Here is a 24,760-nt window from a genome sequence, read left to right on the forward strand (position 1 = left end):
CTCGCCCGGCGACGGACTGAGAGCGGACGGCCCACAATGGCCCCGGCGGCCGTGAGCCGGCTCCCCAATACAGAGCAGCTGCCCGGCCGCCAGCCAGCTGAACTGTTGTGCCCTGTGCTAACGCGCTATTGATTATGCGGGCTTGCACTGGCCGCGATGCGCTGTAGTCTGTGGTCTCTTGCGCGTTACCAGACACGGTTGGGGAAGATGAGAAACACTGGTCTGTTAAAGCTCTCCGAACAAGCATTACCCATGATAAAATGCTAAAAACGTAGTAATTTCAATGAAAGTTAACAAGGTCGCCTTCACACCTGCGCTTTGGCATATTGGCGTGGTCATATTCATGTTTTGGGCAGAAAACTTAGCATGCAACACAGTCACGACACTTTGCAGTGGTTTTGCTAAACCAGTTAACTTTCTCAGCGCGCGCTGCACGGACAAATGTACCCCAAAACCGGAACGAAAGACTGGACCCCACCCGGAAACTCTACGAAGCCGGACCTCTGACCTGCTTTATGCTCAAACGTTAGAGGTTAGCACGTCAGCAACTCCGGGGGAGGAGGAGAGCTGTTCCCGTGTGTTTCAGCGCGGCAGAGCGCCGTCCCGCTCGCGAACACCCGAAGCCATGGCGGTCCCTCTGACAGCAGGACCGGTGGCACGCAGGGCAGCACTCACCGGAAGCCAGTAGCAGTGCGAGACAGAGCAGCAGCGTCTGCGGTGGTCGCCTCCGCCGGCCGCGTCCCGGCCCTCCGCCTTCCATGGCTGTCCTGGGTGTCGGCCCTGCCCGTCCGTCTCTCCACTGCACGGCACTGTCGGCGGCCGTAGCGTCTCGTCGCGCGTCACGAGGCGCCGTGCGCGTCCATGGCCGCCGCGCGCCGCGCACCGCTCCACCCGCCGCCAAACTGGAACAGGAACTCCGGCGTGTCGCAAAGGCGCGCGCCTTTCTCCCGGAGCCGCACCGCGCCGCGGCCCGCCCCGACGTGACGTCACCGCCGCCAGGGCGTGACGTCACACCGGCAGACGCCAGGCCGGCTGGAGTAGGTGGCGGGGATGATCAGCTAGACCTCTGCTAGTGCTCAGTGTATGCCTCTGGATCGAGAGTTTAGTGTTTGTTCATACCAAAGAGCATCTTTGCACACCTAATTTCTGCTTTTGTCTCTCTTTTGAAATCCGCCCAAGTTACTATAAACGAAGAATCGGCTCCAACTTCAGTAAAAAATAAATAAACAGATTGATTTGACACCAGCGTTATACGTTCCTGAGCGTGCAATGGATTCCTCCTTCTGGCAGTCATAGGTGTATGCCTGCAACGCTGCCTGTTTTTTTACTGATGTGAGCCGAGATCGCTAGTAAATTCAGAGATAGTTTGTTGAGAATACCCGTAGCATCATTTGTTCTTTATGCATATAGGGGCGGCCCAGCAGGGGGGGGGGGGGCAGAGGGGACAGTTGCCTGAGAGTGAGTAGTATGAGTAGCAGTCAGACCAGTGTACGCTTTTACCCCACCCCCTCGAAAGGAGACCCCCTTTCCCATACTTAAGGCGTTGTAGCTATCCGTAGAGCACCACAAAGCAGATTAAGGAGGCTCCATAAACTGATCTAGAGAGCAATGAATCGGTCTCAAAAGGCTCTTTGCTACATCAAGAGAACCATTTTCTGAATCATGAGGTAACCTTTATGAATAAATTAGGCAATGCTCTAGACCAGGGGCCCCAACGTTGTGCTAAGGAGGCCCCATTGTTGACTCGAGGAGTCGTTAAAAACTAGAAGGCCCAGTTCTGTGTTATGAGGCACCCTCTATATTGTGTTAGGAGGCACCCTTCCTTGCGTGTTTTCCATGACCAATGGCCATGCGTGCTTCATCCTGCACCCTGCAGCTTTAATATACAAATTTCGTAAAGCCCTATGGATTCAACCCTGATGCCGATTTCCTCTGCGCAGTTTGTGAAGATAAGGACTGTTTTCTTACGCCGTAGACAGATCCGTCGCCTGACGTCGCATTCCCGGTCTGCTCATATATATATATATATATATATATATATATATATATATATATATATATTCCTGGTCTGCGTACTGCCCTCTGGGGCCTGAGTGGACATGCGTGCATGCTGAGTGAATGGGCGAATGAATGGATTTTGATTATGACTAAGAGCCCAGTATACTTGGTGTGCTTACTTGAATCCCAGCACACAGCTTCTCGTTATCACGTTTGTAAATGTCTAACGATGGTTCATCGATTACAGCTCTCCTGTCTGCCTGAATGTTTCAAAAGATGAAACAGACATTTTCGCCTTAGGTAAGCCCCATCACGAGACAAGGAAGCTGCCTTGGATGACCATTTGTGCTCAAGTTGGTATGTATAATAAGTCACACTTTATCATGACCTCACCTGATTTTCACGTGCGCCCAACGCACATGAAAATGACGAGTAAACAGGTCATCAGGTACCTTCCAATTTATTTCTTAAAATATGACAGCGAAATCAGTCATTCTGATAAAGGCTTCCAGTGGCTATAAACTTGTATTGACAGTTTTTGGTACAACGTCTTCTTCCGCTATGTAATACATCGGTATCTAGGCGACATAATGCGCTATGGACTTATTTGCATACCATATTTAATCTTCGTATTTATGCACGAATTTCTACGCTATGTGGCTAACTTTCACGTTGACGTATGCCTCTTTTTAAATGATTTCAAAACTAATTTGATCTTCCAAATACTCTAATCTCGTCGCTGAATAGTCCATGTAACTGTCAAACATTTCATAGTCTAATACCGCGGTGTTTTAAGACGCATGAGAAGCATGAGAGACGCGCGCAAGTCCAGAATTAGACCATTTTTGAAAAGCGTGGAAAAGAGGCAAAGGCGAGATTTAAACCCGTCATGCAGTTTCTTAAACGGCCTAAATGTGAGCAGAAAGTTGGCTGAACATGATTAAAGGCTGTTTTGTAAGGATATGATATTGATTTCCAATAAATAATCAATCCCATCAACTATCATGATGAATGCAAAAGTTCTTAAGGACAACTGTTTATGGTGAGCTGAATAAATTGTACAGTTGTTGCGCAACCGCTACAAAAGCCTATGTACCAGTCTACAGACTGTGTCTTTGGAGGAGTGTGAGCATAGTTCTCCTGGGCGTTAGTCTTGCGGCGCGTCACAAGTCTGCTGGGGTTACTGTCTCACTGTCTCCGGACGGAGTTCGAGTCATTTTGTGGCGCGTCACTGGGTCTGCTGGGGCTACTGTCTCATTGTCTCCGGACGGAGTTCGAGTCACAGGGGGCGAAATTGCGAAAAAATACAGGGATTTAGCGCAAACAAAGCAATGGTCTAGATGAATTTTTGCCGGGTGCTTGAAACAAGCCCCAAAGCACTCGCTTGTAATTCTTAGCGCGTGTTTCATACGCACATTTATGCGTGACTTGTCCCGGACACAGTCATTGATGTTGCGCTGGCTCTCATTATCAATAACTATGTCTGCAAGAACGCATCAAAAGGCTTTATTTGCATCGTCTTATTTCACTCGCCAACGATCTGAGCAGTGTTCGGGCCAATTCCACTTCAGAGAGTTCATATATATATATATGGCTACTCGTGACAGCCAAGTTGGCCTCAAGGAAGGGTATAGAAATGATCAATATGAATTAAGCTCTTAAAAGAGCTTATATATTCATATTGCGCTTTTGTTGGTGCCACTTCAGCTGTTTTCTCGACGCCAGTATCGTTTGACGGAGTACACCATAATTTCTTTTTTTGGAAAGTTTGAAGGACCCTATGTTGCTGACTACGTCAGGTGTGTTTTGATGTATTGGTATGCTAACTAGGCAGCGGCTGTAACACGGACATATACCTTCTACCAAAAGTTCCCCGTCACCACTGGATCCGCTCAAGGTGGAGTTTTGCAGCCCTACTTATTCGAAGCGTACATGGATGGCCCGAGCGCATTTTCCAGTGATATTTGCAATGGCTTTTGTATTGATAGGAGGCTGAGCAACCACTTAATGTGTACATACAAGCTTGCTAGTTTATCCCCATCTGATTCTCGCCTCAGGAAGATACTGAGAGTTTGCAAAAAAACGGAGTTGTTGGCAATATATAATGTATAGCCACAGGAAAGTGAACATGTAATGTTAAGATCTGCTAATCCGAGAAGTCTCACCCCACCCAAGTTTGTCTTGAATTGTAAAAGAACAGGGAAAGTTTTGAGCACCAAATATATTGGACATTACATATGTGGTGACCTTGTGGATGATGCTTGTATACGTTAAAAGCATCAACTTTCTTTTTGACGTTTTTTCTCATGAAGAAATTCTACTTACAAACGTAAAAGACGTGAATTACTCAGGCTTTCTGCGAACTCTTGCACTGTGCACAGCTGCAGTGGTCATGCCACTCATGTACTGTGCACAGGTGCGGTGGTCATGCCACTCTTGTTCTGTGCGCAGCTGTGGTGGCCATGCCACTCATGTACTGTGCGCAGCTGCGGTGGTCATGCCACTCTTAAACTGTGCGCAGCTGCGGTAGCCATGCCACAAATATTTCATGGCCAAAGTACGTGCTGCATACCGTGCGCTACCTGAACCTTTGTAAGGTTTTTCAAAGTTTGAAAGCCACAGTGCAATTTGTGCGCATTTAAATATGTTGCGCTGCGCAGCTTTGATTAGAAAACTAGAGTACTGATTTTTGTATGCTTAAAGCAACCAGAAATCAGATAGGTTATGTACATGGTTATAGGTATATGATAGGTTATGTATGATAGGTATAGACACTTCCAGTGTGTTCTGCTCGTTTAGACTTGATACAAACAAGAAAGGCCTTCAGCCTCTGGTATTTCGGCATTATGAGTTCAGAGTCCTCATGCTGAGTTATCGGCTTTTCATCTTGCTCATTCCTCGCCGCAAAATACGCGTTACTGGTAACAGCCTGTAGAATGCTGCCATTTCTTGTTCGCGAAGGAATAAGGTCTAGTGGTATTTTCAGTTATTGCATGTGAATTTCCCGATCGTTGATCATTACAGCTCATAGTAAAGTAGATTAAGTATTATAGAATAGAAATGGGCTCAAGGAAAGAAAGAAGAAAAAATTGTATTACACTTGGAATAAAGACGTCTCTATAATTCATTTGCCTCAAAAATGGCGTACAATTGCAGCCTTTAATCGGGCACAAGGAGCTTTTTATGCAAGACATAAGCTCATTAATCATGATTTTGATCATTTGTACCTGCCACATAACCAAGGTTTGCTCTATAACGTCGCATAGCCAAAGCGTCCTGGCGCACTGAATGTTGATAACTCAGCGTAGGAACGTTTAGCTCATAATGTGCCCAACTAGAATGAGAGAAATAGGAAGCGCCGGCTTTCTAAATTGTGCATGAGGAATGTGTGTGTGAGGAGATCTGAATGTTAGTGCTTGGTTATATGGACCAACTTTGGTATCTACAAATGTGACCGAGCCTGTGAGTTCGTAATAAAGACGTCTATCAATTTATCTTTTTTAAAAGGCTATTTTTTGGTAATGTTTGATTTAACGCTCTGTATGACAGAAAGGCCAACGAATTCGGGTGGGGTACCGGTAGTGTAGTGGTTAGGCATCGCGCCTTGCAAATCGCAGATACGGGTTTGATTCCCAATGCCGCCCGCCCCTTATGCGAGAGGAGATGTGGGCGAAGTCATAGTTTAGCATTAGTTACTGATTGAGTCGTGAATCCCAAATGTTGGCTCAACGTCGTCTTTTCAACTAGCATGACTTTACCGAAAATAGCACTTGACCTCGATCGCACCGGGGAAGGTAGATGGTAATACCCCACTAGCTGTAACCAGCTAGACGTGCAGCGCCGCATGAGCAAGGCGATATCAGTCGAGGAAACTATCAGCTGTCATTATGTAGATGACGCCAAAAGTAGGTAAGCCAGTGGATCCCGGCTCAGATGGCAATGGGAACACGCAGAGCGTCGGAAAGTGCCTGGCGTTAGGAGATGATCGGTGGAGGTCTATTGATGTAGTATTGATGTGGTCTCTATATAGTGATGTGGTATATATTGATGTAGTATCTATTGATGGAGGTCCATTGATGTAGTATCTATTGATGGAGGTCCATTGATGTAGTATCTATTGATGGAGGTCCATTGATGTAGTATCTATTGATGGAGGTCCATTGATGTAGTATCTATTGATGGAGGTTCATTGATGTAGTATCTATTGATGGAGGTCCATTGATGCAGTATTTGCGCACTGCGTTGCATTAGTTACTATAGGTATGTAACTTATAAACTTATGAACGAAATGAGGTCGGTCGGCTCTAGTGACTAAACAATATCGATTAACTCTAACAACATACGGTTTACAGAACTGCGGTCAAAGCTTCGTGAAAATAAAAATATTTTGGGTAAGTACCGGTAGAATTAAACAGGTCTTTAGCTTTCATGGACCACACTCTCTATTTTGATCAAGACGTCTCGTATTCAAGATGGATTTCGGAGAAGGTGAGAGCTGCTTGTTTCCAGCCGATTACTGGTGCACCTTTGGGGCGAACGGTACTGAGACCCATCCGTGAGTTGTCGACATTTTCGCCGACACCGTACGTCGGTTTCCTGTTCGCTTGCTCTGGCTGCTAAGATCTGCCAGCAATCTTGAAAAACGCTCCAAGACGAGGGTACTCACGGCCTGTACAGGAGAGCACGTGACTGACTGCAAGCGTCATCGGGCACGTTTACTACCACTATTATCTGTTTTCTCCTCCGTCAGGATCCGTGTGTTTTGTGACGTTACGACACCTTGTCTCAACGTCCAGGCCAGGGATCAACGCATGTTCTTCCACACTTACGAATTTTGAAAACGTCGCCTTTCCATGTGTTTGAAGCCAAATCGTTATAACCTTGTCATGCTGTAGGGACAAACCCACCGGATCCAATAGTTTGCATGCAACTGTGCAACAACTCACACAGCACAACTTATACAGAGCAGCGTTTCTCCTAGATGGTAGCTGCGTAGAGATGCAATCAATAGCAGAGCTGTAATCAGTAGTAGAGCTGTGATCAGTAGAAGAGCCGTGATCAGTAGTAGAGCTGCGATCAACAGTAGAGCTGTGATCAGAAGTAGAGCTGTGATCAGAAGGATCAAAGACATTATCTTCCAGAAAGCCTGACGGACGGGTCTCAATTTGAAGACATACCTGTAGTGCAAGTAAAACCCACTCAGCATACAACCTCACTCGCAGCGACACCTCTAAAAATAGTGCAATGCCTTGCATAACTACAATAAGTAGACTTTTGTTTCTTTCCAAAACCACGAACGAACAATCCCTCATGATATCGGTACCCGCATCGATTTGATAATCGACGAGAATTTCCACACCGACCGGCTGCCGCTTGGCAACGGCTGCAGACGCCTTTTTCTGTGGCATTCGCCTGCAGCGGACGCTCACCGTCACACCTGAGCTGCTGCAGCTACCGTGAAAGATGGATGATGTTGCGTTGACCATCCTCTTGAATGGTCCACCCTTCAGTACATCCGTCCACCGGCTCGTGTTCAGCTTGGAGGCCTGTGAGATGGCCAATGATCCACCATGCTCGACAGTCTGGTTTCACGTAGCACGGAATGGCTGGTAACGCTCCTAGGAATGGCGCGTCTGTACTTTGCAATGTTTCTGGTACAGATTTATTCATGCCGAGAATGTCGCATGCTTGTGGGCCGCGGTCACCATCTTCAGCGTGCAGCTGCTTCTGTCTAGATTTCTCCCTTTCACTACTTCAGGCTATTTTGCTTCTTTGGAGATTATTTGCCGCTTTCTCGTTTTTAAGTCATTGTCAGCTGTCACCATGATTTGCTTTGGGCAGTCGTTTTTGTTGGCATAGAAATGTAAGCTTCTTGTGAAGCCTTTGACAGCTGTTGGCTCATCTGAACTGTCATCTAGCCTCCTGACGTTTGTAGAAATATAGCAGGCTTCTCGTCAAATATTTGCATAACATCTCCTAGATATTTCAATGCCTTTCTACACGTGCTTGATAATTCTTGCGTGAGTGTTTTACATTGAATATCGTTTGCTTTCGCTGCAGGATTTTCGGCTGCTCTGGTTGAATCCGTGTTACTTTTGAAGTCTTCCTTGCCAGGTTCACTTTCATCTACGAAATTTGGACGTAAAATTCGAAAATGATTTTGATTCGGCTTGAACGTCCACTTTTCACATAAATATGCAATTGATATATTGATGATGTCACCCAACCAGTACTGAAATATTCATATTTTGGCATATTCGAGTTGGCTTATTTTGAACATAAGTTAAAATGCATGCCAAACATTGCCACGCTATACGCTGCCCAGGTGTAAGTGCATATATGTTTGCTATTTCCCGGTAGAGCATCGAATAGCCCTTCCATGTTTGGGGTGCACTTGCACTTTGTTTGCATACATCCGCGAATATTTACGTTTTAGGTGTTTGAATTGGAGGCATGAAGAGCTTGGACAAATTGTTTCACGACAATAGCATGGCCATTGTAATTAAGCCTTTCATGTCACAGTGGGGTGCCGGTAGTGTAGTGGTTAACGCGTCTGCGTTAACCACCGCGCGTCTGGGAAACCAGAGGTACGGGTTCGATTCCTCGTGGTGCCCGCCCTTCCTGCCGGGGTGAGAGGCAGGCGACGCCATATAGCCTCAGTGGCTGAGTGCGTCGTAAAACCCCAATGACACACACACATTACATGTGACAGCTTTGTTCATACTAAAGGCAAGATTCAAACTGTTGTTCTGTTAGCGCTTACACATTAACTTGTGCTTGAGCATGACTTTCAAGACAAAGTGATTAGCTTCCGTTAGGAAGGAGCTCAGGCCACGAAGATCTGTTTGATCCCTTGTCAAGCGATCTGAACCATTCTGGAATAAAGCCATGTCACCCCTCTATCTCATTGGCTTTCGTCTTAAACGCAAGCCAATGCATGACTGCATGCGTTTTGGTGTGATGTGGTCCTTTGTTCCTTATTTATTTCCATGAGTCTGCTGACGTACACGCCCGCTTTCAAATGGCAGAAGGCGTCACAGCTTTTGCATTTTTCACTTTATGCAAAACAAAGCAAATCTGCTAAATCATGTATGGAAACAACTGTGTAGATACCACTGCGTCAGACAGTGGTCTTATCCACGTCCTTTACCGGTGTTAATACGATGAAAGTTCTTCTTTGTCACACAGAGACATAAACTTGATGGGCGATGACGCAGTCTCTGGCGCGAACAGATAATAAAGCCGTTACTTCGCTCCGCCGTTGAAATTTTGGTATCTTGTCTCAAACGGCGTTCTTTGGAACGCTCGGTTGACATATCCCTTGACTCGTGGTATGTACGTCGTTGCGTTGATTATGTGCGATAAGAATGCAATGTGTCTGGCTGTTTGGTGAAATCGGGAACGACTGCAAAGTGAACCAAACTAGCATTTATGTGATTTAGCACGAATGTCAATGTCTAACAGACTCCTTTTAGCGCTTGCACACCAGGCAGTCGCACCGGCGTTTTATTGACATTTTGATTGGAACATCTAGAATATCTAGATTTCTCGGAAAAGTTATGACCGGCAGGTGGCTTGAGTCAAAAGGTCGTTACTTACCTTTGGTATGTTTGAAATGCCTTACATGTATGAAGTGGCATGTAGTTGATCACATTTGTTCTCGTCGCATTTTTCAGGATCAACGTCTTTACATTTACGTCCAAGACCGTAGGTCGAAGCTGAAAAGGCGTACATGTTTGTAGCTCAGAGGTACGGACACTATCAAACAGATAACATCTCTGGTGCATTGCCATCAATAACCGTTTAAATATCTTTCTTTAGCCAGAGAATGAGGTTGAACAACCTTTGTTTCTGGACAACTCATTTTCGACTTAGGTACAAAGTTAAGAAAAGTAAAAATGGTACGTTAAAGCTGTTTTGGTTCCGGCTAAGTGCTGCATGATTTTCCATGTGCGTCGCTTGGTGGAATGGATAATAACATCTGCCAGTTGCATATGAACGTTAATGACGCACAGGACATTTTTTTAGCATTTGGTTTGTTACATTTGCCGTTGGTTTGTCATGCGGGTAACCTATGTAGTTTAAGTACGCCATGGGTCCCGAGGACCTGTTTTTTAAGAACAGACCAATTCAAACACACACCTTGTCATATCTTCGCACTGGCTTCTGGTGCCGACATCGGGTGAGCCGTTGACCTCCGGTAAGTACACTGACCTGCACCCCATGACCCGCTTTGTGGTCAGCCCTGCTCACGGCTCCGCGTGCCGGCCGCTGACGCCAAGCGTGTCCGTCGTTGTGCAACATCCGCCGCTGCCCGGCGGGCGACGGCGGGCGACGGCGGCCGACCGGTCCTGCTCGGCGCTGCACGCTCGCCGCTTATCTGGCATTGTTCTCGGTGACGGGCCCAGGCTCGGCCGACCGGTAATGATCCTGTTTGTTGCGTTTCGCTAGCGCCCGCTCGATAACTATGGCCAGCCGGGGCTGGAAACGGCCGGTCCGGGGCCCGTGAATAATGAACTCCAGCACAATGAGGGTGCTTGTCACCCCGGGTGGCGGTGGGTTTTAATGGAGGCTTGTCGTGCGTGCACTCGATCTTTTACCCGGTCTTTATCAAAATTGGTGAGTCATGCCTTGCATTTAAATTGTAGGCGTGGCGTTCATTGTCTTGACCTTCCCCCTCGATGACATGCTTCGTGTAATGAGAAAGGATGGTAGCGTAAAGTACATGATGTGACTGAAGGCGAATTCTTGGAATGTGTGGGATGATTAACCCATTTTCACATTCGATGTTTGAAACAAAGCCCTTAATTATGCCGTAAACTGGGCGCAACTGTATCGGTACAAAGCCAAGTATATTCATAAAAGATCCGAACATTCTTTCTACTGTTCTGAAATGTCCCAAACTAGATTACTTATAACATATGACAATCGAAATCCAGGTTTTAGCAGGAACAGTTGTACCTATCAGTTGGCTTTCTGATTGCTACTTATGTCTCTTGCGTCCGTCGGGCCAGTGTGCAACTGATCCCAATCTTTGTGAAGATACGTTTGCGCTGTATTGCCAATCAGGTCAATGACACGGTCTCAAACGATAGGCCTCTCGTTCAAAGGAGCTGCATAAATCAGGAATCTGCGCCTCCGTCCCATCGCGAGGCGGCGTGATACATGTCGAAACGAAGATTGTCTTGTCCTAATTCAGAGGATGGATGCTAAAAACGTGCCGCCGATGCGCTAGCACGAGCTCTCTTCGCGCCGGTGGCCGGAAACGGACACCACAGCACTGTTCGGGGCGGTTTTATCGCGCCGTGGCGCAACGCCACTACCGCCAGCCAACGCCTCGAGGGAGAGGGCCGCTGTCAGACCGCTTCCGGTCAGAGCTTTGTCGACCAGGGCTGGGCGCATTCGCTTTGTGTTGCACAACACAGTGGTGGATAGGAGATGATGACAGTGAGACGCTAGTTACGCCACAGAGATTGGGCTCAACTGTCAGTTCTTATCTATCGCTTTCCATCGACGACGTGGCCTACGTGAAGTGGCATTGTGCGTTACGGAAACTACCTCTCTTCCTGATCCAGTTCACAGAATCGTCGAGCAGAGAAGTCTTGCTAACGATGCGCCCTTTGGGTACCTTTAAATCACTATTATTGTTCATGGCCACGCCCCCGACTCACTTTTACGTTTCAGATTCCACTATCGGAATTCCCGCAATGTTCTGGATGTGGATGGAGGTGGATGGCGTTGTGGATGCATAGTAATCTTTTATTTATGGTCGCAAGCCATGTTACTATGACGAACAGCTTTCACATCTCAATAACAGAAAGGTGCATAGTTTGCGCATACCTGCGCATAAAACTGTGGTGAATTATGTCAAAATATCATTTATACGCTTCTAGGGAATTGAGCACCATCCACAGACATCAACAACATCGACATAGCGGCTTCCATAGTGCCACATGTGCCAACAGGCTGTGTGGATGGCACATTGGTGCCAGTCAGGGTATCGCACGGCTCAAGGAGATGTACATGTGCCGCAAGGACTTCACTGCCCTTAACCTCATCGCAGTGGCGCTGCAAGACCGAAGTGTTGGGGCCATTAGCGTGCGCTGTTCTGGCAGAATCCACGATCTCCGCATCTCGCGAACATCTGGCCTTCCTGGATAATGTCTGCTGACCAACATAAAGAAAAGCACATATGGCACATTGTTTTTAATATTGCGTTATTTACGTAGCTATCACTGAAAGATACGCGAGAGGAGAAATTGGATGAACAATGGTTTTAGTAAGCCTAATGGATTGAAATGCTCCATTTTATCAACAGCCTTGCAACTATCTACATTGTCAGCTGACTGCGGCTATTATATATGACTGGACTGACTCCAGTATTACGACACGTTGATCTTTGACACCAAATTTTGTCGTTGGACAGGCAGTACATGACGGTGTGGTGAGGTCTGAACTACCAGCAAACACGGATCAATGCGACTTCTGATCGCTTGAAGCCAGCCAATCAAAAGAATCAAACCAAATTCCTCTGAAAATATTATATCAGTTTCAAGGAAGGTGGATCCAGGCCCAGCTCCATCTTCCTGGGAGGCAGCCCTGAGAGGCAGGAGGCAGGAGGAAGCGCCCACCCATCGACACCCTGCCTAATCACGCTGATCTCAAACCCCACGACTGAAGCCGAGTGAGCGTAAGTGCAACCATGGTGAGTGTGAATGAAACGTTTTTGAGAATTGTGTCGTTTGAAATGAAGCTTTACTGTAGCGTGCGAATTAAAAATAGTATTTGGCTATCACGCGCTGATTTTAAATTTATCATGCGCATTATTTCAAGATGCAATTTTCTCCGTCTTTAAGTATAAACGAGTGCACCCGCGCGCCGCGCCCTGGTTGTCACCGCTTTTGCGATTTTCAAGCGCCGCTTCCCTATCGTGTCCCCGGGTACGCGGCATACTAAGGTCGCCACGTCCGTGGCGGTGGCACGGTGTGTGTTGTGGTACCTTGAGAATATTGTACAGAGGATTTGGTGACTTCCTGTCCTTGCTGGCATACAGTCTTGTGCATTTTGTAGTCGCGCCCAATGTTAGCAGTTTCGCAACAATGTCTTTCAGTTGGGTAAAACTGGCTATTTGTTATTAAGGCCTTGGCAACGTATACCGGTCAACACCTCAAAAAAGTAAATGGTCGTTACTACGGCTCCTGTCGCTACACCTCAGACGGCTTCTTTCGCGATGCCTCAGACAACTCCTGTCGCTACACCTCAGACGGCTTCTTTCGCGATACCTCAGACAACTCCTGTCGCTACACCTCAGACGGCTCCTGTCGCTACACCCCAGACGGCTCCTGCCGTTACACCTCAGACGGCTCCTGTCGCTTCACCTCAGACAACTCCTGTCGCTACACCCAGGACGGCTCCTGTCGCTACACCTCAGACGACTCCTGTCGCTACACCTTGGATAGCTCCTGTCGCTACACCTCAGATGGCTCCTGTCGCTACACCTCAGACGACTCCTGTCGCTACACCCCAGACGGCTCCTGTCGCTACACCTCAGACGGCTCCTGTCGCTACACCTCAGACAGCTCCTGTCGCTGCACCTTGGACAGCTCCTGTCGCTACACCTTGGACAGCTCCTGTCACTACATCTCAGACGGCTCCTGTTGCGATACCTCAGACCGCTTCTGTCGCTACACCTCAGACGGCTGCTGCCGCTACACCTCAGACGGCTCCTGTCGCTACACCTCAGACCGCTCCTGTCACGATACCTCAGACGGCTCCTGTCGCTACCACTCCCAGGACGGCTCCTGTCGCTACACCTCAGACGGCTCCTGTCGCTACACCTCAGACGGCTCCTGTCGCTACACCTCAGACGGCTCCTGTCGCTACACCCCAGACGGCTCCTGTCGCTACACCTTGGACAGCTCCTGTCGCTACACCTCAGACGGTTCCTGTCGCTATACCCCAAACGGCTCCTGTCGCTATATCACAGACGCCTGCTGCTTCTCCTCTGCGCTCTGTATGTATGTCACAAGTTAGGTTGTCGGATGTATGTGAAGCTTCGCGGACGGAAATGGCGCTGGAAGCATAACAAAACAGAAGAGCACCACCATTGACAATCGTGTCTGATTAGTGTCTGTGTTATCCTGCAGATCTTTGCACTTTGCAAGACAAAGATAATTTAAGGTACCAAATGACTGCAATGGAGAATGGCAAAGAAGTTTGCTTCGGGTCGCACCTCGAGTCACTTGTCTTTGAATGTCATATTGAAATAAGCGAGGACTTAAAATCTGAACGCTCGGCCGATTTGTTAAGGCAAACGCCACTCTTCTTTTGCAAGGTATGGTTCATTTACGTTCCACATATTAAGAAGCCGCATAATGGGAGTGAATTTTTAGAAACCTTAGAGCGACATGTCCCTCTCGTCCGCACTATTGGACTGCCAGAGCCCTCTTCCAGACATTAACTGACGAGATGGCGCTACCTAAGTACTCGGCCACGATAAAGGTGGCGCTAGCGAAGAGCCCTCCACCTCGCGCGAGAATCGCCGGCAGGCCCGCGGCCTGATTTCATGCACCGCGAACTTCATGGCCGCTCGGTAGGCTTTAGGGGGGGGGGGGGGGTGCGCCCGGATGGTGGCGTGGCTACGCGCCTGCTGGCAACGCCTAGTGCACCTGTGACCAGCGTATGTCGCAACACAAAGAGACAAACATCACAGTGGAGCGGGGACGCGGTGCTGACAAAAGGGGAGGAACCACATGCGCCGACTCGGCTACGTTTGCGGCGGCCGGCCACCGACGCCCCGGAAACGCGTGGTGGATGGGTCAGCAGTGGTGCCACTGCACCGGCATGGACGGTCGCCTGGTGCGCCCGTGTCAGTACCAGCCAATCACAGCGCTGGTACCAAATAGTCGTAACAGTAGAGTCGTATAAGGGCGGTAGGCAACAGGTTTGTTTCTTGAGGATGAGCACGATCCGAAATCTTGAGTACCGGTATATAATCGTTATTTAGCACTGCAACGTCATTTAGTTAGTACCTCCCGCTGCACTTAAGGCCTTTAACCCAACATAAGAACTTTCAACTCACCATGCTGTCACTTTTAAAGCTTAAAGCTGCGTGATCTGAGCTTTTTGGCAGTTTTTTTCTCGGGGGGAAAAAAATTGAGCTCTATATCTTTCAGTGGTGTGCTGTTTCGGCGTAGCCAGGCAGAGCATTGTATCTGATTTCATCACGCTGATGAAGTCTAAGCTTCTCACTAGGCATGAAAGTCGAGTATAAATGTTTAAAAATGGCGTCGTGCACTAGTCTTCATTTTGAAAGAGCGAGTAGTCTCACTTTGCCGGGGCTCACCTTAGCAGTTTAGTTTTTCATGGACCGTTTGAAAACGCGCTGGATTTTTTTCGATTAAACGCTTTTAGTTTGCCTTCGATATGAGTAAACGATCTATGAGTTTCGTGGCGATGTTAAAGACACTCAGTCGTTCGTAATGAAGGCTGAATGGCCACTGCAAGCGTGTAGCAAAGGTGCAGGTAAGGAATTACTTGTTGCGTACATCTTGCAAGAATACCACCAAGTCAATTCAGAGCTAATTCCTATTTTTGACGTCGTATTACGACAAGCGACTTCCAAGAAACATTGGAGCACGTATCTTAGTTCGCTGCTAGGGGTGTTTGCGGTATGCAGTTGAGCTCGATCACATACTGCTAGCAGTGCAAACCACTGTATGCGTAGAGGCCCGCTTGGACTGCATAATCCGAAGCTTATCAGCATTAACTGACATGGCAGTTGATGCCTGAGCTGACACTTCAAATGTACGGTTGAAAATGTCAACCTGAAAAGTGTCACGATAAATGCAATGTATTGCATCATATGTTGTCAGCTTAAGCTATAAAAACGGATACTGGTTTCCGTAACGCAGACTCTTCAAAAAGAACAGATGTAACCTCTCTATGCCTCACCAATTAGCCTAGCCTTTCAACCGATAGTCATCAGTTGTAACCCTGATAGTCAAGCTGTGCAATCATGGAAAACCATGGTCAGATCTTGTCATGTAACCACGGGCATTCACAATGGGATCAGATGGAATGGTCATGTCAGGTGGACGATACTGCTTAAACTTTGTGGCCACTGCATGAAGCCTAAATGGATGCCCCACTTTGTCAACAGTTCGCTTCATTTTGATCACATAGCGTTCTAGGGTTTATTTGCTTAACCTTGCTGGCTACAATCGCTGTTTGCTTACAAACACCAGCGTTGATGTTTTGATCAAGTGATGCAGACTAGTAAAGACAGGCGCAGAGTTGTGGACCAACCAGTAGACAAGAGGTGACACCGAGTCGTGAACCAGATGGTCCAGTGTTCTGCGCCATCACCGGTGCACCGTTAAAAACTGCAACAGCTGTGCTAATTTTTTAGCGCAGTCTTTCAAAATGGTCCTTGAAAAACAGGTCTTCCTCCCAAGTTACCGCAACTATTAGTGCTATGAGCAGGCAGCAGGTGGCGTTGCCACGCAAACGCGTCGGCAGCACCCGTATTTCTTTCGCTAAGTCCATAAGCCCAGCTCAGTTAAAGGCTTAGTTGAAAAGCTCCAGCTAAAATTCTTCGTGCATGACATTCCTTTGCACACCTGTGTCGTCAACTGCGTTCACCACCCAGCAACTTGGCAGCAGACTGCGTTGACTAGATGTCAGCCCAGCAGGTCGCTGTCGCTGTCGCTGTCGCCGTGTCGCTGTTATGGTTAGAAAAAGTCGAGAGCGGGAATGTTGTCTGTCCGAATACAGGGCCGGTTACTGGCGGTAGTGCGTAGGTAGGCAAGCAATGTCTCGTCTGGCTGATTGAAGCTCAGTACACATTAATGCATGGAGTTCATAGCAAAACTGTGAGCATCAATGAGCATCAACGAGCATCAATCACGTTTGGAGCCTACGGCAGTGCACATTGGCATTTGCAGTGCCCAGTGCCTTGTTTTTGTGAATGTAGCAAACAGACACGTTCAGTATGCCCTTGAAGTAACATTTCATATCGTAAGAAGCAGACAACCGGCAGGAACACGGCCTGACACCGAGCTACAGCTAACTCTTTAAAATTGTACGTCTGTTCAAGTCAGGAATTGGTTGTCTGTTGGTCTGTCAGCTGCAGACTTCAGATCTGAGCGATTGAATATCATCCCGTGGGCCATGCCTCGCTAACGCTGAGGCTCATCGGCACGGCTCGCGTGCCGCAAAACACTCATCGCGCAGGTACAGGAGGGTTTACACATCATACGCGTATGGGGGCAGGCGAGTATGCATCTCTCCACGCACTGGGGAAGTAGAGCGGCGTTTACCAGTGTTCTTGTGTAGGTGTCAAACAAGGCTTTTCACGGGCTGGGGCTTACATCACACAGTTTTAAAATACACAGGTTAGGACTGACAAATATTTTTAAGTTGCCTCGCTCAAACTGACTAGAGTAGATTGCACGAGCTTATGCATGCTACATTTGCCGGCATACCAGGGAAGAAATGTGATGCATTGATACGTCGTATGTGAAATGTTCTAGCCACAATGGATTAGACGGACCGGGCTAACGGTTCGTGAAAATTGTGGATTAGTTATCGGATCTTATTTCGAACTACAGTGTGCATTAAAACGGATCGGATTCGGCGAATGTATAGCACCAAAAGTACCACTACCCAGCGGCCCCACTGAGCGCCCTTAGCGGAGCGTGTCGGAATGGGCTGCCTTATTTCAATCGACTTTTACACTTCAGAACAGGATTGATCGCGTGTCAGGGTTGACGCTGGAGCAAGGCAACACCACGTCAAATCGCCAATAGCAGCACCACGTCAAAGCGCCAGTTAGGCCTGTAAGCCACCGGCAGCCGCACCTCACGTCACAGACGCCGAGTATCGCCAGTCAGCGCGGGAGAGCATACAGTGGAACAAGGGGCGGTCACGTGACATGGCCTGCGCGGTGCCGGCAGCCGCACTCCGAGGAGACCCAGACCAGGCCGACCGGGCCGCGCCAGGATCGCATATCGCGCTGGATATGCAGCAGGCTGACCAGCGCCTTGGAGCTGTTGACGCCTTGTGTGGTGATGGCGTCGGGCAGGGCGTTGTCTTTGGTGCTGGGACGCCGCTGGTCGCATGCTGGGACTCAGCATAGAGCCTCACGTGATGCATCCGTCATGTTGAGCTCTTACGTATGCGGATGCACCGCAAGGGACTGCCCTCGGCGGATGAACTCAAGGACAGGCAGCACTGGCAACACCAGCGACTCTAGACTACTTCATGGATGTAGCATTCTTCCTTTTGTTGTACCACGATCAGATTGTCGCAAACCGGATTTTATACCAGGAAGGTTGAAGGGTGCTTATAAGGGCAAGCCCCTACTTTGGAATAAATCCACTCTTAAAATTCACAAGCTGAAAATCACTTGTTCCCTTTTTTGGTGACACAAAATGTGTTAGCTTGCTGAAGGTCCTCGAACTGAGTTAGCCAAACTGCAGTGTCAGTTTGCATTTGTGATCAAGCAAAAGACATTTGCTTAACACCAGCGGAATGAGATCCGACTTCGGAATCGAACCAGTTTGGGTCGGAATGAGATTTGGGCTCAGTGCCATTAGCTGCTAAGCTGAATTGGATTCACTAATGATTGCATTTTTGCACAATTAGAACAGTTCGTTTTGGCTGAATCACTTGGTGATTCATCGACTTTGGAGGCCATAACCAGTGTCGTTTTCCCATAGGACCCCAGGTAGATTTCACCCGTCATGAACTAAATCCACCATTCGTGAAATCGAAATACAACTTTGTGAAAGCGTAGTGTCACCCTTGATAATTTTGGCTTCTGTGGCTCACATTACATAGCATGCACATATAATGTAATGTGTTCCTGAACGTCCGATGGAATGTACTCTTACGCATGTTCATCATGAAGATATGGCATATATCACCATATTTTCACTGTGTTATAATGTAGCTTTGTCGTTGTTTGACAAAACTTTATAGTGTAGTTGTCAATTTTGGACAATTTCTTCCTTTAATTAGATCATTTGAACGACATGAAATGCATTGAGCGAGGACGAAGCCGAAATAAGGAACGAATGCATATATATATATATATATATATATATATATATATATATATATATATATATATATATATGTATATATACATACATATATATATATGCATATATATATATATATATATAATGTATGTATGTATGTATGTATGTATGTGCGTGTGTGTGTGTGTGCGTATATAAATAATATAATATAAATCATGCATACTATATTTAGTATATAGGACATAATAGAGAGAGAGAGAGAGAGAGAGAGAGAGAGAGAGAGAGAGAGAGAGAGAGAGAGAGAGAGAGGAGAGAGAGAGAGAGAGAGAGAGAGAGAGAGAGAGAGAGAGAGAGAGAGAGGAGAGAGAGAGAGAGAGGAGAGAGAGAGGAGAGAGAGAGAGAGAGAGAGAGAGAGAGAGAGAGAGAGAGAAGAGAGAGAGAGGGAGAGAGAGAGAGAGAGAGAGAGAGAGAGAGAGAGAGAGAGAGAGAGAGAGAGAGAGAGATATATATATATATATATATACATTTATATATATATATATATATATATATATATATATATATTAAGGCATAACATAACTGTGTCGGTGTCAGACATGCATTCAGCTCCATTTGCTTTGATTCTCATTTGGGATCGTTTCTGCCCTTGGCGTGATCAAGCGCACGTGCCTGTCGGGTGCAGATGGGACAGCCTGGTAGGAGGGATGGGTAACGGTGGGTAAGTCCTGAAGGCCGACTGAGCAGGAGGTGAGGGTCGTCCCGCCCCCGAGAGGCCTGCTGGTTGTGGAGCGGCCCGAACCTTAGGGACGGGTGAGCGCGAGGGGTGCGTCCCCCAGGAGGAGGCCTGCCGGCGGTGGATGAGTCCAGAGGGACGGGTGAGCGCGAGGGGTGGGTGCCGCGGGAGGAGGACTACGGTTTTGATGAGTTCAGAGGGGCGGGTGAGCGCGAGAGGTGGGTGCTCAGGGCGGAGGCCTGTGGTCTTTGATGAGTCCAGAGGGACGGATGAGTGCGAGCGGTGGGTGCCCCGGGAGGAGAACTATAGTGTTTGATGAGTCCAGAGGGGCGGGTGAGCGCGAGCGACACGCCCCTGGGAGGAGGCCCGGCTGTCAGCGCCGTCTCGCACCGCTGGCCCCGGCTACCGCCCGGCCCGGCCTCGTGTCGTCGCCTGTGGTACCGTTGCGTCGTTTGCACAGCCGCCCGGACTTCACTGAACAGTTATGGCCGACATGTGCAGAAAACTCACACCTGAGATGGGTGTCGGCGGAAGCGCAGCGCTTCCGCATTTGCGCGGTTTCGGCGCGAGTTAATGCGCGCGCTGTATGCGGGCCGCACCAAACATGGCGGGAATCCGGTAGCGTCACTCGCACATTGCCAGCTACGCACGCCGCCGAGCAGACGGGCGCACCGGTACAGAACACGGCGCTGCCGTAACGGTGCCGCGCGTCGCTGCCGGTGGGCGCACCTGAGCAGTGCCGGTTGGATGGGCGGCGGCATGGATGGTCGCTCGACGCTGATGGGTGGGGTGTGTGACGCGTCACGGACGCCCGGAAGCGTGACGTAAAGCAGTGGACGGCTGCGAGAGAGAAATGCCTGGCTGATGACGATGAAACGTCCCGCGTTCCGTCTGGAGGTACACCCTGCTTCTCACGATCACTGCAGGGCTGCTGCTACACGTGAAAGTGCTGGATTAAGGTTAGATTTCGCTTGCAGCTGGACGCTTATGAGTGCTAGCTGTCTTCATGTGCTGCAGTGAGAAGATGGAAATTGTGATGGAGTTTTGCTAGGACGCACTGGCATTGCATGGACCATGGCTTGGACCGAGGTCCCCCTCCCACACATATACCATGTAATTGGAAACATGGTATGTGTGAGAGGGGAGAGGCCGTGAGACGTCATATGTGGACAGGTGGCTTTTTCAGTTGTCAGGTGGTTACGAGCGTCACGGCTGTGTATTTCTATTTGTACTCCACTGACCAAAAATAATTGGACTTCGAAATAATGAGAAGCATTCTTGTCAAATTTCAAGCTTTCCATAATTATGATGTGGCCGTGGCGCAAAAATTATTACTCTATTACAACAAATATTTGCCCGCCTCTCTCGTAGAAATTTCGACTTACGTGGCATGTTTGGATGCTATAAACATACAGAGGTAAAACAGCATATACAAGGACGGGGTTATTTGAGAGGGCTTATCTTTTGGTTACAGAGGTACCAGATGAGCGTTTTGTGGCTGAGTTTTGCGAGCTTTGCATTGTTGTCAAATCGCGAATATTTTATAGCAAAATATATGCGATGTATCGCATTATACCTATCAACTAAATAAGTAACTAGTAAGCTCGTTCCTTGTGCAGGTGCTACAAATTTCAGAACCTTTTCGCGACAATTTTTACAATAGGCACAATATATGGCGACGCGTTACAATTCTAAGGACGCTGACCACATCTCAACTATTGAGACTTTTTTGGGAGCCCTGATCGTCAATTACTCCTGGCAGTTAATGTTATGCTTTGCCAGGCAAACTGCCAGACCAAGCTACCATTCAGAACATTACTGCGTTTTTCACTTATGTAGAGAGAACAGAACAAGTGAAGGAAAAGCCAACCATTTTTTTTGTTGTTGTTGACGAACATAACTGCCTCTCTCTCTACCTGTTATGTTGGCGCGCTTTAGGCACCAATGGATTGAACACCCTGCAAACCATGTTCAACTTAAGTTGTAATGCGGCAGCAATCGTACCACCTGCTGGTGGATGTGCCAACTGGACGAAGCCCCACTCACTGGCAGCCGCCGCTGCAGCTGCCGCCATCTCACGGCTGGTGCCGCCGCGTCTGTCGTCGACGGGCCCCGTCGGCAGCCGGGGCTAGCGGTACCACTCCGGCACCGTTCCCGCCCCAGCTCCGAGCGTGGTCGGTGTGAGTGTGGACCGTCCGGGCGGCCGAGCGTGGCGACCGGATCAGGCGCCGGCGCTGCTGCCTGCCTGCGCAGAGCGTCGCCGCTCGGTCCGCTCTGGCGGAGGTGCCGTCCACCCGGCAACGCTCCGGCCCACGTGCGGCAGAGAGGCACACCGGGTAGAGCAGCGGCGGCCTGGTACTTTCCCCGCGCTTACATTTCGCCGGCGGCTGATCAACTTTTCGTCGTCGCACGACGTTCACCAGTGCGTATGGACGGAGGATCCCAGTCCCTGTCACCCTCGGACGCCGTGATACCAAAGGGTCGCAGCTGCGTGTCGCGGCTGCACCTGCTTGGGAGGTCACATTCTTCCGCGGCCCCGCACGGCGGTAAGGAGGCCCACACATTAATTGCGTCCACGTCACGGTCGCTGACGTATGAGCCCGTTTGTGAATACTCTAAGGCCGCTGGATGCATACGCAAAGCTTACCACTTGGTCCGATTTGTAGGTGGGGGCATTCGGATACTCCATGCAGCTTTTTATAGTGCTATCATTAGTCATGATATATTGTTCAGGTGAATACATGGCAAGGGGACACGCACCATTTTATTGTTCTGCAGATCGGGAGGAATCCCGTCAAGGAGAAACTTCGTTTTCAGAGGCCCGCACGGGAAGCCTGCCACTGTTTTCCGCAAATGCGTACAGACAAAACAGATCCATGACTGCCTATTTTAGCACATGTGTAAAAAATCGTGGCATCTCTTCATGAATCTTATCATGCAATGCTCATCGCAAGCATTTGATCTTAACGCTGTCATATTTCTACGAATGGGCATCTTCACCTCGGGCCGTGCGGGAACCGGGCGGACCAGCGGTGGGTCGGTATAGGGGTGCTGCTCGTACTTTCTGGGACTCAAGCTGCCGTCAACGTACCAGAGCACTTGGTCCTGCCCACTCGGCCACAAAGGCGTCACGATATGATTTTTGAGGCGGTCCACATTCTAGAATTGGTCCAAAGTCAACATTGAGCATTGTAATCGTAAATGCATGCATACTTTTCAGGAGGTATTTGAACGTTCCGGGATTTTTGTCACACTGCTTTGGGTACATAAATGTTTGCTAACCCGGGTATTTGATTGTCCGGAACAGCAGACATTCCAGATCAGAATATTGGAGCATTTCAAATCAAAATGCCCAACTCTGGCATGCACCCACCCGGTGTCTTCCAGGGTTCATTCCCACTTCGGCGTCCCTGTACTTGAGTTCTGCCAGAACGTCGAGGCCGCGGTCCGCCTGACGCATAATCCCGGCAATGGGCGGTGACCGCCGGTCGGAAGTGAGTCATTTCCTGCCGCGTTTTAATGTGCCTCGCGCAAAAGGCTGCGCTTGGGAATGTCCTTCCAGTGTATTGAGGAAGAAAACATCCATGGCGGGAATATTAGGCGGTGATGGAAACTGCACATTTCCTTAGCGTATCGTAGCGGTAAACTGGCACTTTGCTATCAAAGTTGCGGTGACAATAAGGTCCAATTGTTATGACTCATGCCCTGTCGTGGGAAGTTTGAGCCACTCAAGGTCAAGGGCCATTTAAGGTGTGATCCATAATTTGATTTGATATTTAAATTCGAATTTGCGCACGTCAGGAGGCAACTCCACACAGTATGTCCTATTCTCAGCCTATGACTCTTCTCAGCCCCGTATCCGACAATGCATAAAACGGTGTGTCAAGTGCTTAACGCTCACAGACATCACAAAGCATGCACTCGGTCACACATAGTAATGCTAGCAGAGCAGTCAGTCACCTCATGAGTACCGCGCTGCCTTGGTATCATATGGCTTCGGATCCCGATCTTAAAATGCGACGTCGTATCATGTGGCTTCGGATCCCGATCTTAAAATGCGACGTCGTATCATGTGGCTTCGGATCCCGATCTTAAAATGCGACGTCGTATCATGTGGCTTCGGATCCCGATCTTAAAATGCGACGTCGTATCATGTGGCTTCGGATCACGATCTTAAAATGCGACGTCTTATCATGTGGCTTCGGATGCCGATCTTAAAATGCGACGTCGTATCATGTGGCTTCGGATGCCGATCTTAAGATGCGACGTCGTATCATGTGGCTTCGGATCCCGATCCTAGAATGCGACGCACACACACCTTGTGCGCATGGTCGCCGGCAGATCATCTCTCCGGCTCTGGACGCAGGTGGCCGCGTGCGCAGTTCATGGACACCAGTCGCGTCGCCTGGTGACGTCCGCGGGCGGGAGGCCGGCTGGCGACGGGCCCGCATCCGCCGGTGACCGGCGGCCGTCAGCAGAGCCGTCCCCGGTGCAGGGCTCAGCTGACGGCGCAGTCAGCTGGCGCGGCGCTGGGCCGGTCCGGCCGGGTGGAACGGGCCAGCGCGTGGCACCACTAGATCCGGCAGTCGGAGCCGAGCTGGCGGCGGGAGGGGCGTGCGAGCAGGGCAGCTGCGGATAGCGTCGGTCGCGTGAGACGAGGGCACAGACGGCCAGCTCTAGTTCAGGTGAGGAACAGGTCGGGCCTGGGATCTGTATATCGAATGGTTAGACCTGCGTGGACGACGCGGCCTGGACGGGTGCTTGGCTTGTTTGTGGATCTAATTCATGATAGCGGTGCGATACGTCTCGCATGCCGTCGATGAAGTGCGTCTCACACCACGTGATTTCGTGCAATAACGACGACGCGGGCCGGCTACGGATTTCGTTCTCCGTGGCGGGGCTAGGCGAGAACAATTAATCTGGCAGTTGGGGCAGCAGCCTGAACGAATCCCTTTGCATAAGTAAACGACAAAATAATGGTCAC

At 49.0% G+C, this 24,760-nt stretch overlaps 1 protein-coding gene across 1 annotated transcript in view; it reads right to left on the reverse strand.

The window, feature by feature from the left end:
• The window catches only part of LOC119102794 (uncharacterized), a gene marked incomplete at its 3' end in the record, with an annotated part of 49,151 nt that extends 25,915 nt beyond the window's left edge, over positions 1-23,236 (reverse strand). The window contains exon 1 of the mRNA XM_037226247.1: positions 23,150-23,236. Within this exon, the coding sequence (XP_037082142.1) occupies positions 23,150-23,236 (87 nt within the window). The remainder of the gene's footprint in view (positions 1-23,149) is intronic.
• Between the last annotated feature and the right edge of the window lie 1,524 nt (positions 23,237-24,760).

This window comes from Pollicipes pollicipes, unplaced genomic scaffold (genome assembly GCF_011947565.3).
Source record: "Pollicipes pollicipes isolate AB1234 unplaced genomic scaffold, Ppol_2.1 Scaffold_5724;HRSCAF=6776_pilon_pilon_pilon, whole genome shotgun sequence".
In the NCBI taxonomy this organism is placed as follows: Eukaryota; Metazoa; Arthropoda; class Thecostraca; order Pollicipedomorpha; family Pollicipedidae; genus Pollicipes; species Pollicipes pollicipes.